This window comes from Aquarana catesbeiana, linkage group LG05 (genome assembly GCF_042186555.1).
Source record: "Aquarana catesbeiana isolate 2022-GZ linkage group LG05, ASM4218655v1, whole genome shotgun sequence".
Lineage (NCBI taxonomy): Eukaryota > Metazoa > Chordata > Amphibia > Anura > Ranidae > Aquarana > Aquarana catesbeiana.
This window is the reverse complement of record NC_133328.1, coordinates 104896002-104910581: the sequence shown is the minus strand read 5'-3', so window position 1 is coordinate 104910581 and position 14580 is coordinate 104896002. Positions and strand designations below refer to the sequence as shown.

The window sequence follows — 14580 nt, the reverse complement described above, 5'->3', positions numbered from 1 at the left end:
AATGCATGTGTGCCATGGCAAACCAAGGTGAAATGGCGCACGTAGTGCGCCATCGTACAGATAAAAACCAGCCAGACACAAGCAAAAAAGGTACACTTTGCAAACACCCACAGCTAGCCCAGAACTCCCCCGTATTGTCACCGCACACAGATGTTGAGACTTTAGCTAGCTTGACCGATTGTTACAATCACTAGGACACCCCACAATAATAAAATAAAGGGGTTTCACTTACCCGTCCAGGCGCAGGGCCACTTAGAAGCTATGGGCCCAATCTTCACCCTTCACGGCGAGCTCCTGTCACTTGGACCTTCAAGGACTGGGTACCCTTTCATGTTTAGGGTCCACTCCCTTGGACCTGTACAGCACCATGCAGGAAATGCCTTAGCGCTGTAGTGTCCAGGATTTCCACTTCGCAGGGTCCAGCGCCCGGAGACCACATTACAGGCAAAACCTTGCAGAGTCTTCTTTGTGAGGCTCAGGTACCATTTATCTAAGCATAAAAGCCTGTGTCAAATGGATCCGATCGGTCAATCCCTTGATTCATTTTTGGAACCATTTGTGGGACTAGAGACCTGGAGCAACTGTGCCATCCACCTTGCAGACACTGATAAAAAAAACTAAAGTACTTTCTGTATGGGAGGGGTTCTATAGGGGATAACTTCCTGTCTGAAGACCTTTGGTCTACCAGTGTCCATTCACCTAATGATGAAGTATAACCCAGCAGGTAATGAATATTAGCCTGACTCTGTGTCCCATGATGTATGAAAAAGAAAAAGCCTCCTTAGGCATTATTTGACAGCAGCGAGTCGGTTATTTCATGTCATTGGCGGAAGGCCTAAGTTCCTATTTTGATTAAATGGGTTACAGAGATCGATTACATTGAGAGGATGGAGTCCCTCCTGGCACGCAAACTGGATACATATGAACAATACCACCAAACATGGCTCTCTTGGAAGGTGTTCAGGGAGTCATCCGAAGTGCATTAACTCCTTGTGGCACCATTGTAGGCCCTGTACTTGGTTTGAGGTCATGTGAAGTCTCTTCTGGTTGTCCACCCTTGACTGTCTTAGCCTCTCTATTTATCCTTTCTCCACCTGCTCTGTTCCTCTTCCCTCTGGCCCTCGCCCCCTTTCCCCTCCTGCTTACCTTTTCCTCTCCCACCCCCCCATAAACCAATATCCCCCCCCCCCAACCTCCTTGAAATCGTTGTTCAATAATAGGGACCAATGAATTATGGAACATAATGCCCTTCGGTGCTGGGAGGTTGTAGCATGCTCACTTTCCTCTGAAGCCTAGCAATTGGTGCTATTTGGCATACTATCTCCTTTCATAGCTATGCTCCTGTTACGGCCCATTCTTTTGTATTATCACTGGTCCCTATTATATGTGTGCTATATTCTATGTGGGGTGTTTATGTATTTTGTGCACCTTTACACTTGGGTGCCTTCCATTGTTTTCTTAATTATTTTGTCTTATGTTTGTTTTTGGCGTCTCGACTGCTATGTGTACCAGTTCTAGGAGAATTCGTATCACCACAGAGTGGTACTGTGGATACGGTGCATAAATAGTTAATGCCACGTCCCGATATTAGAAATCATTAAAAATTGGTTTGGAATGATGGACTTTATAGGCATAACACAAAGGATTAAAAAAGAGTTTCAATATTTATTACAAAAAATGTGATTAGAAAACATGTACATAGACTTACATATATTCACAAATAATACCTAGGAGCATACTGAATACACCATCTACATATTAATTATATGTTTAAACAAGATATTCAGTCATTTTACATGTTCAATCGTAACAGGTTTCAAAGGAGACAGTGTAAAAAATAGCTCGACTTGCTCTACATGTTACGCGTTCATTAACGCTTCCTCAGGAGCTGTGGACATATTATTTTCCACAAAGGGAAAAAAGGAAGAGGAAATAATAAGATAATGGGATGGGATGTGCTGTCCTCCACCTTAATGGGTGTTCATAAAAGAGGTCTTCTTGTTGGATAATGCGATCCAGCAAGTCCAAATTCAACCAAGTCCAGCAAGAAATTTGGTAATGAATTTATACCAGGGATAATGTTATACAATGCGGCCAGGTAAAAGCTAGGTCAGTTTAGGGCATCCCACAACAGCATTAGGGGGGTGGTTGCTGGTATAATCCCTGACAGATGCTTTGGACGCATGAGGTTGAGGAACTGCCCGCTTGGTGACAGCACAGACGCAGAGTGTGGATCAGCTGTCCACACTCGGCGTCTGTGCTGTCACCAAGCGGGCAGTTCCTCAACCTCATGCCTATGTGAAAGGGGCCTAAGGACCATCAGAGGTGAGCAGACTTTACACATTCTACTGCCTATAAATCCCAACTCCACAGAAAAACTTTGTTCTTTATTCTGATTGAATGGGGAAGAGTTATAACCTCTGTCAGGTGTAACATTTGGGAGATTTTTTTATGTGGTTTTAAATGCATGAAAGCTACAGCCTGATCAAGTAGAAGGTGTAGGTTGCTTGCCTACTACGCACATCATCTAATTTAAGGGTTTATTTATATTACATCTGATATGCATTTTCTATTATTAAAATGATAGGTTTATTATATACCATTTTATTTTATTATAGAGCACAGTGTATTTTTAAATAAATGTTTGTTCTTGACTTTAAAATATATCAATTTAATAAGGAATTGTAAAGGTAGAAGGTTTTTTATCCTTATACATTCTATGCAATAAGATAAAAAAAACCTTTTGTGTGTAGCAGCCACTCCAGCACCCCCTAATACTTACCTGAGCCCCATCTCTCTCCAGCGATGTCCACGAATGTCTAAGCCGCCCGGGACACTCCTCCTGATTGGCTGATAGACAGTAGCGGCACCATTGATTCCCGTGACCCAATTAAAGTCAGTCAGCCACTCAGGGGAGAGAGGGGGTAGGGTCAAGGTTCAGTGTCTGAATGGACACACGGAGCTGTGACTTGACTCCAGTGCCCCCATAGGAAGCTGCTAACTTTGGGGGCACTCGATAAGAGGGAGGGGCCAGGAGGAGCAAAGAGGGACCCTGAGAAGAGGAGGATCGGGGCTGCTCTGTGCAAAACCAACTGCCCAGAGGAGGTAAGTATAACATGTTTAACATGTATAACATGTTTGTTATTTAAGAAAAAATAAATTAGCATTTACAAGCACTTTAAGTTGTAATTTGTGTAAACGTGTTTATACCCCATTCACACCAATTACAGTATCTCACAAAAGTGAGTACACCTCTCACATTTTTGTGAATATTTTATAATATCTTTTCATGTGACAACACTGAAGAAATGACACTTTGCTACAATGTAAAGTAGAGAGTGTACAGCTTGTATAACAGTGTAAATTTGCTGTCCCCTCAAAATACCGTATTTATCGGCGTATAACACGCACTTTTTTCCCCTTAAAATCAGGGGAAAGTCGTGGGTGCGTGTTATACGCCGATCCCCGCTATCGCTATGTGAATGTCGGCGATCGCCGCCGACATTTACATAGCGAGTAGTTTCAAATATGGCGCCGCGGACTTCGGAGGGACTCGGCGGTGCTGTACGAGCGCCGCCGAAATCACAGAGCCGAGATACACATAGTCGGGTGTATTCGGCTCTTTCCGGCGCCGCTCACTGTCACGCCCAGTCCCGCCATTGGACCTGTGTTATGTCCATCATAGGGCGGGACTGGGCGGGACTGTGAGCGGCGCCGGAAAGAGCCGAGAACCCTCGGCTATGTGTATCTCGGCGGCGTTCGTTCACTTCCGCCGGCGCCGAGTCTCTCCGAACTCCGCGGAGCCATATTTAAAACTACTACCATGTGTATGGCGGTGGCAGCGGCGGCAGCGGCGGCGGCAGCGGCAGGAGGCATGGACACTGGGGACAAGGCTGCACTGGGGACAAGGCTGCAGAGACAAGGCTGCACTGGGGACAAGGCTGCACTGGGGACAAGGCTGCAGGGACAAGGCTGCACTGGGGACAAGGCTGCAGGGACAAGGCTGCACTGGGGACAAGGCTGCACTGGGGACAAGGCTGCAGAGACAAGGCTGCACTGGGGACAAGGCTGCAGGGACAAGGCTGCACTGGGGACAAGGCTGCAGGGACAAGGCTGCACTGGGGACAAGGCTGCATTGATAAGGCTGCACTGGGGACAAGGCTGCATTGACAAGGCTGCACTGGGGACAAGGCTGCACTGGGGCAAAGCTGCACTGACAAGGCTGCACTAACACTGAAAAGGCTGCAATGACACTAACAAGGCTGCAGATGAACACTGATGAGGCTGCATTGATGGGCATTTTAATGTAAGTTTCTTTTCCTTAAACTTCCCTCCTAAAAGTTTTTTTCCTTAAAATTCTCTCCTAAACTTGGGGTGCGTGTTATACGCCGGCGCGTGTTATACGCCGATAAATACGGTAACTCAACACACAGCCATTAAGGTCTAAGCCGCTGGCAACAAAAGTGAGTACACCCCTAAGTGAAAATGTCCAAATTGGGCCCAAAGTATCAATATTTTGTGTGGCCACCATTATTTTCCAGCACTGCCTTAACTTAACCCTCTTGGGCATGGCATTCACCAGAGCTTCACAGGTTGCCATTGGAGTCCTCTTCCACTCCTCCATGACAACATCACGGAGCTGGTGGATGTTAGAGACCTTGCGCTCCTCCACCTTCCATTTGAGGATGCCCCACAAATGCTCAATAGGGTTTAGTTCTGGAGACATGCTTGGCGAGTCCATTGTCTTTACCCTCAGCTTCATTAGCAAGGCAGTGGTCGTTTTGGAGGTGTGTTTTGGGTCATTATCATGTTAGAATACGGCCCAGTCTCCGAGTGGAACGTGTCCTGTTAAAATGGTTGTAAACCCTTTTAAAAAATTCCAAAAAGAAAACCTGCAAGACAAAAGGCATAATGAGCTAGTATGCATAGCATACTAGCACATTATTAATTTTTTACCTGAGATCGAAGCCCCGGCAGCAGTCCTCGTTCACCGCTCCGGCGGCTGACATCTCTCTGGGGGGTTACTTCAGGGTAAGGCGCTGTGATTGGCTGGGGAGCCACCGGTAATGGCACAGTACTTGCCGTTGCTTCAGTTTGCAAGTGTGCATGTGCCGATGACGTCGGCACATGCAAGTGCAGGGATATCTCCTAAACCGTGCAGGTTTAAGAGATATCCACTGTAGCTACGGGTAACCCTAATTATAGGCTTGCCTGTAGTATAAAGTGGTTGTAAAGGGTTTACAACCACTTTAATCCCCTTTATGGTCTTGGCCACCATGCTGCAGCTCAGTTTCAGTTCAGCATGGTGGCCATGCTGAGTTCAGCTCAGCTCAACTAAACTGCACTATGCAGTTTAGTTGAGCATCATGAGAAATATACTGTAGTTCCAAAACATCTGGGGTGCCAAGGTTCGCCATCACTGGCATAAACTGTGCAAGACTGGAACATCACAACTGGAGCGTGGGGAGCATGGCTACATGTTTTGGAACATAACTGCTCCCTTTTTAAGCCTGAGGAAACTCAGATGCATGCTCTTATCTTTAGGCATCTTGTGAGTTGCCACTTGTGATTTTTAATAAAGTCCTTTCCTATATACTGCACTTAGTTGGCACCCTCAACTGTAATATAATTCTTAAGCAAAAATAACACGCACTTGGTTTAAATGTGAGATGAACATATTTGTACCTAGCTGTAAGCTGGTGAGTGGAACAGTGTATTGCCCCACAAAGTCATTTCTCGAAGAAACATCATAATCCTCCACTAGAAATCGCACCATAGCGAGGGCGGGCACGTCAATTTCAAATTCAAAGTGCTCATTCCACATTGGGTTGAATCCTAAAATGTAAGGAAAGAAAGAAAAAACAGTAAGTGTTTGTTGCCATACCATTATAAAAAAACAGCAAATGTGTTCTATAAAACATGGGCCCCTTTTCAATTGTTTATTAGAATATATCAAAATACATAACCCACTTCCTAGAGGCAGCAGTTAAGAACCCATCCTTTAAGAATAACCTGTACAAAAATGTATATTATACTAAACATACTGCAGCCTACTAATGACAGTGTACAGCCTGCTGACACTGGAAGTTACACTTTGGAGAGGGCGTCTCATTTATGCCAATACAGGTATGCCCTGACTTTGAAGAGTGCCCTTTTGTAGCAGCAGGGAGCATTTCCTCAGCACTACAGCAGGCTGTGCACACAACTACAGACTGCAGGGCACAGTATTTTTTTTTTTATACACTGATCCCAACTAGGCATGTGCTGCTTTCAATTTAAAGGGAATTTTTGTATCTAGTTTTAAGAATGATACAATCTATATCATTTATACAAAAAAAAAAAAAAAAAAAGAACATCTAGATTTCCAACCTGTAGCCAGCAATTTTTTAAATAAATCCTTTATATTAATGACAAAAGATATCTGGCGATGTTTAGTACACAGTTCCTGTGTAGAACACTCCTTATAAAACTTACTTCCTACTTGTGTGATTGACTCATTCATGTTTCAAGATGTATGTTAAGCTTAAATCTGGAGCATCTTTGCTCTCTGTATAATGCAGTGAGCTTTTTATCTTTGGCTATAATTTGACTATACCGTATATCCAAACGATGGGGAAGCCATATTTCTTTTATTACAATACAGAGCTTGGCCAAGCAATAATAGCAAGCAAACTAGTGGAGTGGCTACTTTCAGTAACACCAGGAAGAGAAGGTAAAACAGCAGTTAAGCTATCTAAAATTTGGTAACTTTATGGAATTGCCCTAAAAAAGGATTGTTCTTTTTTTTTCATAAATAAAAGGGGAGCTATACTATAATTTATTATACAGACTGCTTGAACAAGGTCGAATAAGGGATCAGCACTGAAAACTTACCCTTTAAAAAAAAATATGAACATTTTCTATGGGAGTTTAGTTTATGCTGCAAATTTAACACGCACCAGAAAATATATATATGTCTTAAATATCTCAAGATAATTTCTCATAGGAAAGATTTTCACTTCTAGTACCTATAAACTGTGGCCACTAGAGGGCACACCAGTTTGTCAGACAAGCCAACCACCATTCTACTCGGAAATGGATTCAGGCTGGAGATAAATTTAAAGTGGAACTTCACTCTCTCAATCAAAATTTGAAAACCAATATTAATCCCTATGCTGCTAGCATTAGCAAAAAAGATAGGAAAGTATATCAAATCAACTTGTTTTAACCACTTCAATACCAGGCACTTTCACCCGATTCCTGTCCAGGCCAATTTTTAGCTTTTAGCGCCGTCTCACTTTGAATGACAATTGCGTGGTCATGCAACACTGTACCCAGACAAATTTTTTTATACCTTTTTTGAGACAGATAGAGCTTTCTTCTGGTGGTGCTTAATCACCACTGGGTCTTTTATTTTTTGCTTAAAGTGGAACTTCAGTCATTTTTTTATCTTTCCATCTATTAAATCTTCTGCCCTTGTTGTTTTAACTTTGGATAGTAAAACATTTTTTTTCTGCCAGTAAATACCTTATACAACCCACTTCCTGTTTCTTGTCTGGTTATTAGCCTAGGCTTATGACATCATGCACAACTCTCTCTCCCCCACTCTGGTAAGAGATTGCCAGGAAGGGAAGGGGGTGAGTCATAAGAGGGCCAATGACAGTTGCAGAGCTGGAGGTGTGCCTCTGTTAACGTGTGTAAATCCAGGAAGTGAACAGGCAGCAGCTTTAGCTGCCCACAGTTAAAATGTTTGCAGCCAGACTTAGTGGAGAGAGATTTCTGCAGCATATTTGGCAAGTACAGAATCACAGTATATATAAAATAATATGCAAAGTGGTTGGAGGGAAGCTTCAGAATGGCAAAGATGTTTTTATTACAAATTATGTAAGCAGACTGCAGTTCTTCTTTAACAAATGGAAAAAAATAGGTTATACAATTTTGTAAATACGTAATTTTTCTCCTTCACTGATGGGCACTGATAGGCTGCACTGATGAGGTGACACCGACTTGCACGGATGAGGAGGCACTAATATGCACCACTGATGGGCACTGAAAGGCATTATTGGTGGGGCTGTACTGATAATCAGGGAACAGATTATTAGTGCAGATGTCACCACTGAGGAAAGCAGCTTATTGGCTCTCCTCTCCTCATGCGCTGTCAGCGCGTCCTATTTACACGGTGATCAGCTGTGATTGGACACAGCTGATAACACGGTAAAAAGCCTACGTCATAGGCTCTTTACCGTGATCGATGATGCGCTTTGTCTGAGGGACACACCGCACCACTGATCGCTGAACACGCTCCCGGGGGCATGCACGGGTGATACATTCTGCAGGACGTCCAGTCGCCCAGCCGTCAATCTGCTATAGGCTGGATAAGAAGGTGTTTAAACTATTTTTTTCCATTTCTTAAGTTGCTTCCTAGTTTCCATGCCTAGGCAAATGATGTCATACTTCACAGGAGTCTTCAGGAGGCGAGGATGGGTTATCCCAGCTAAGCATACCCTCCTGCCTGCATGAAGTGGAGATGGATTCCAGGAAGTAAGTGCTATAAGACATGAATCATCTGCCCTTACTCAAGATGGCCACAGTCATAAATGCTAGGAGGGGAGGGGGTGTTCAAATTGATTTCCCAAAAAAAAAAAAAAAATGGAGACATGGATGGGTAGGTGAATTTGCTTTGAATATTAAAAATGAATTAAATATTGCTTTTGGTTTGTGGTGCTCAGACACAGTGTGAGCAGACATCTGTGCCACTGATAGCAGCAACCATTTGCAAAATTCCATCATGGTCAATCGGTTATTTAACCAGCAGAGTCTGCACATTCACAGACTGCAGAAGACATACAATTCTTTCCCAACCCAACCATACTCAACCAGACAGGAACACTGTCCTCTTTTGTCTATGGATACCGTCAGATATCACAGTATATGTTCATGATCACATTGAGTAAACTTTGATAATCAGGCTTTCCTAATGTTGTACTAGTTTCTTTAACTTTAGGTGCTGCAAGTTGATTCCAAGACTCAGTCTGACCTGGTCTGCACAACTGTGGTCAGACACTGTGGAGAATTCGTAAAGAGTGTTGTTGACACCCCTTAAGGCCTGGTTCACACCTATGCATTTTTAGTGCTTTCTGCATTTTGCAGATTTGCACTGCAGTCCATTTGACATGGTTTCCTATGAAACACGTTCTGTAGTGCAAATCTGCAAAATGCAAAAAACACTAAAAATGCATAGGTGTGAACCAGGCCTTAGAATTTGGTCAGGCCTCCACACTGAAAATTGCTAGATTCAGAGTCAGAAACAGGTACATGAATCTGCAATAAGGTAGGTACTGAGTGCATAATGGATGCTTCTTCCTCAGTGCACTCCCTAGTTACTGGGCCCATCACACAGACAGGTGCATTGCCAGGGAGTTCCTCATCAGGTCCACATTGCTTTTGTTTAACAGCTCATGGCAGTAGGCGGCTCCACAGCTGCTATTCAGTCCAATAGCAGCTTTCATATTCGCCCACTGCCATCTGCTGACAATCAAAAGCAATGCGGACCTGACGGGGAACTCGTTTTTCAGTTCCCTATGAGGTCCACCTCCCCTGTGAACTTGTCATTTCTTAAATATGGGTATTGCCAAATGTGGGCTAATGACACCATTAATATCTTCACCCCCTTTGTTTACATTTATCTTAAAGCTGGGGAATCTCCTGCTGACAGCTGAATGGAGCCAGGGATATAATAGTACTTGGGAAGCTGTCACAATTATGACAGCCCCCCAGCACAGCCATGCCACACTCTGAGCACTGGCATACCTCTTTATGCCAACTCAGAGCTGGCCTTAAAGTGGTTCTAAAGGCTCAAGGTCTTAACCTAGGTAAAAAAAAAAAACTTCTCTGTGTTCGAGCCCAATCTTTCTCCAGCGCTTGACTCTCCCTCCTCATTGGCTCCCGCTGCTGTCCATCATAGCCAGTGAGTCAATGTGAGGGACGGGGCCGAGCCAAGGCTCTGTTTGTGAATGGACATGCAGTGGCCGGGAGCGAGCCTGCCTGGGGGAACCCATAGCAAGCTGCTTGCTCTGGGGGTACTCAGCAGGAGGGAGGGGCCAGAAGCACTGGCGAGGGACCCGAGAAGAGGAAGATCGGGATGCTCTGTGCAAAACCAAATGCACACAGCAGGTAAGTATGACATGGTGCAAATGCTTGACTGAATTAGGTGCAGGTAGATTTAAAGGGAGCTACCACCAGAAAAGCATTGTTCATGCTTTATTGAATTATCTTACCATTGTTATCTCTGACTTTGGTTTGCTTCTTGTCATTGTCTCGAGCAACACCCAGTATTTCCACGGAAACAAAGGGGTCCACTATGGAAGATTTCTTCTTGTTCAGCTTTGGTAGTTGTTGACCTGAAATCACCTGAACAGAAATAAAAAAGTTGACCTGTCAATCTAAATAAAAACAGTGAAAGTAGCAGCACTCAAAATCAGATATAGAGGACGGGTTTGGGAAATCCATGACCTGTGACAGATTGTTGTCAGATTCAGGGATTGCCCAATACAATATGAAATCCTTCCAATTGCTGACAATTTTAGATAATATAAAAAGTCAGTGCACATAAAATTTCTGTTTTGTGTTCTGACAGGGTTGTGCATTCTACATAAATAGATGTAGCAGTGTATACACCTAGGATGTGTGTGATCACCTATAATCACTACAGCATACACTATGTAAAACATCAATGTTCCAGGCGCTAGCCCTATGGGGGAACTCACTGTCCACTGCCCCAGAGCCAATCTGATGCAGCAGTCATAAAAAGCCATGGAGTGAGTGAATTGGGTAGGAGAGATGCAGACAGAGCCATCTGGAACTCAATGGGGATGTGGAGCCTCCAAACAGTGCCGAGCCGAAGTAAAGGCTAAACAGTTTATTCAGAACAATTACAATACATACGATACCAGGCCAGTATACATGGATGAAGATGGGCTAATGTCTATAATAATCCGCCGTAATCATGCAGCACACCTATGGTGTAAGGCTGTGGACGCTGGGAGCTAAGCCGGAGTCCATCAGGGGGGTGGAAGGGCCTGACGCGAGTGACCTGCCAGTCAAACCAGCGTGGAATGCAGGAGAAGCTTGTGCCATGATGACGCATTTCGCGCACATGTGCTTTGTCAAGTCAGGGGTGTGACGGCCGTGGGTAAAGGGAAAGCATAAAAATAAAAAAATTCAAATGACATAACCATTAAAAAAAAAATGCCACAGATGTAGCTGTAGTAAATAAAGCTCACTGGAAGACAGATGAAGTCTCCATAGTGTAGTATTAAAAGCTAAAATGCCGTTTTGTTGAAGACCAAGAAGTAACCAAAGTAATACTACACTATGGAGACTTCATCTGGCCAGTGAGCTTTATTTACTACAGCTACAGCTGGATGGTGCGAGTTGCTGAACAGCCTTCCCCACAACAGATGGCGGACCTACACTATGTGCATGTTTGGTGCTGTAAAGGCAGCCAGATTTTCTGGTGAGTGTCCATTTCACAGGGGTGCGGTGGATGATTCCGGAGCACTGTACTGGATCACCTCTTCACTTTTCAAGTCACCACCAATTTTTTGTGCACAGCTTTGCACTGGTGTTTTCACCAAGTTTATATTGCTGATCCTATCAAGGGACTACAATATATTATATATATATATATATATATATATATATATATATATATATATATATATATATATATATATATAATTTTTTTTTTTCACTTTAACACTTTTTTGGATTTTATTTCAATGAGCTGTGCTCTTCTGAAACTTTTTTTAATAATGTGACTGGTACAGCACCAATCGGGGCTGGCCAGACACAGACGCACACTGTAGAGAGCATACATCAGCAGACTTATAGAAGTATCTCTCAAGGATCTTTCCCTCCAGATGACAAATAACATGGAAAGGATATAAAAAAAAAATATATAGCTCCATGATATGCACAAATTATGAGAATGAATTACGGCAATTTATGAGAATGAATTACGGCAACTAACTCTGTTTAGTATCACTTTAGTACTAAGGCATACAAAACCATTTTAGATAATTGTGCACTTGTAATCTTGTAGTGGCAGTTTAGGGAAGGCCCATTTGTTTTCCATCATAACTGTGCCCCATTGCTCAAAGCCAGCTTCATATCATCACGGTTTAATAAGTTTTGTGTGGAGGAACTCGAGTGGCTTGCAGGAAGCCTGGATTTCAACCCTATTGAACAACTTTGGAATGAACTAGAATGCGGATTGTGAGCAAGGTCTCCTTGTCCAACATCACTACCTGACCTCATAAATGTTCATTTGTCTGAGTGGGCACAAATTCTCCAAAATCTTGTGGGAGGACTTCCCAGAAGAATGGGGGCTGTTGTAGTGACAAAGGTGTGGGACAGTTCCATAGTAAAGTTTATGGATTTGGAATGGAATGTCCAGCAAACTCACATAGATGTGATGGTCAGGTGTCCACATCTTTTGGCCATATACGGAGGGGTGTGGGGGGTGTGTAGTAACCAATTAGCTTCTCACTTGAGCTATTTCAATTAAGCTTTGACAATAAGCCCCCATTCACACCAGTGTGGCTTTGAAATTGCACTACTGCAACACGATTTCAAATCTGTGCGATTTTCACTGGCAATTTCATTGCAGTTTGCAACTTCATTTAACAGAAGTCTATGCAAGTTGCAATGAAATCAGTAAAAAGCAGTGCAAGAACTTTTTTTCATAAAAACAAGCTAGATTGGTTGATACGCACAGCTACGCCAAATTCTGAATACTCCAGTCTTATTAAATTCTTAGTAAAAATTTAGATCATCAGATCCAAATATTGACATACAAAGGAATTTTACTACATGCTGGAAAAATTAATAGAAACATAAAAAAGTAACAATCAAAAGATGACCAAGTGGTCCACAGAGTTTGCCTTTTTTTCCTGTATAATTGATACATGTTTTTTGTTTTCTGTGGGGGGGGGGGGTTACGTTTTTGATAACTTTTTTGATAATTTTTTTGCGTATAGATCTATGTATTCTCCATTTCATAACCAATTGTTCAGTTTTTTTTTATGGAGAAAAGGAAACAAAGGGACACAGCACTCCCTTCTGTCATCTGAAGGAGTTTGAGTCCAAGTGTCACAAAAGTAATTTAAGGACAGACCTATCTCACCACCTACTCTTCTCTGCCAGTTTATAAAAACAGTAGCAACCAATAAGATTTCATATTACAGTTGTAAAATACAGACATTATTATTATTATTATTATACAGGATTTATATAGCGCCGACAGTTTACACAGCGCTTTACAACAACATTAGGGCAGACAGTACAAGTACAATACAATTCAATACAGGAGGAATCAGAGGGCCCTGCTCGTTAGAGCTTACAATCTAGGAGACATCCCAAGTCTCCCGCAAGATGTCGGAATCTCCCGCACTCCGGCTCCCTGACCCCCCGCAAGTGCCGCATGATAGCCCGGCTGCAGGGCCGATCCTGGGCAGGTGGACCACAGGGGGGCCGAAGTGCCTATAATGTCAGCGGAAGCATAGTGCGGGCATCTACCCCCACATGGTGAGTGGGCGGCCCTGCAGAAGAAGGCCACACCTGTGTGGAAGGTGAACAATGAGGGCAGCTGGGAGCCCAGGAGAGAGAAGAGCTTCACAGCCTCCATGTCCCCCGAAGTGGCGCGCAGAAGCATCCCCGGAGTCTCAAAGCCTGGACTACGTCTCCTCCAACCTCATCTCTGCTCCAGCATCAGCAGTGGAAGACAAGGACACACAGGAGGTGCAAGCTGCCAGGGAGCTGCTGGAAGAAGCAGCAGAGCACCTCCCGGATCAAGAAGGTACTGGGCATCATACACTGACACAGACCTGTACCTGCAGATACAAACTGGGATAGGGGGGACTGCGGATAGGGACAGGGCTAGGGGTCTCTCTCTCATCTCCCCCCTTTCTGTCAGCCACCCCCCTCTCAGCCCCCTCTCCGTCAGTCCCCCCTTCCTCTCTCTCTCTCAACCACCCTCTGTCCACCACCCTATGTCTGAGCCCCTCTCTCTCTCAGCCCCCCATCTCTGTCAATCGCCTCCTCTCTCTCAGCCCCACTTCTCTCTCTGAGCCCCCTCTCTCTCCCAGTCACCCTCTGTCAGTCCCCTCTCTCTCTCTCTCAGCCCCCCTCTCTGTCCACCACCCTCTCTCTGAGCCCCTCTCTCAGCCCCCCATCTCTCTGTCAATCGCCCCACTTCTCTCAGCCCCACTTCTCTCTCTCTCTGCCACCCTCTCTCTGAACCCCCTGTCCCTGAGCCTGCTCTCTCTGTCAGTCCCCCCTCTCTCAGCCGCCTGGTTAGCCCCCCTTGTTTCTCTCTCAACCATCCCCTCTCTCTCAGCCCCCTTACCTGTTTCAAGCAGAAACACTGCACATACTGACTCCTACCACCATGACCACTTAAAATCACTGAAGTGGTCATAGTGGTTAGAGTGTTCCTTTAATATCTCAGAAGAATTAAACCTCTGTATACTGATTCCATTTCATTTGATCATCCTCTAGTTGTGTTTAATAGGTGGGTGGGGGGTAAGTTTTTGCAGGTTG

General features: G+C 44.1%; 1 protein-coding gene across 1 annotated transcript in view; it reads right to left on the bottom strand.

The window, feature by feature from the left end:
- PLCD1 (phospholipase C delta 1) overlaps positions 1–14580 on the bottom strand; it is a 209470-nt gene that overhangs the window by 24926 nt on the left and 169964 nt on the right. The window contains exons 13-14 of the mRNA XM_073630034.1: positions 10257–10389; positions 5686–5835 (exon numbers count right to left, since the gene is read on the bottom strand). Coding sequence (XP_073486135.1) covers positions 5686–5835; positions 10257–10389 — 283 coding nt within the window. The remainder of the gene's footprint in view (positions 1–5685; positions 5836–10256; positions 10390–14580) is intronic.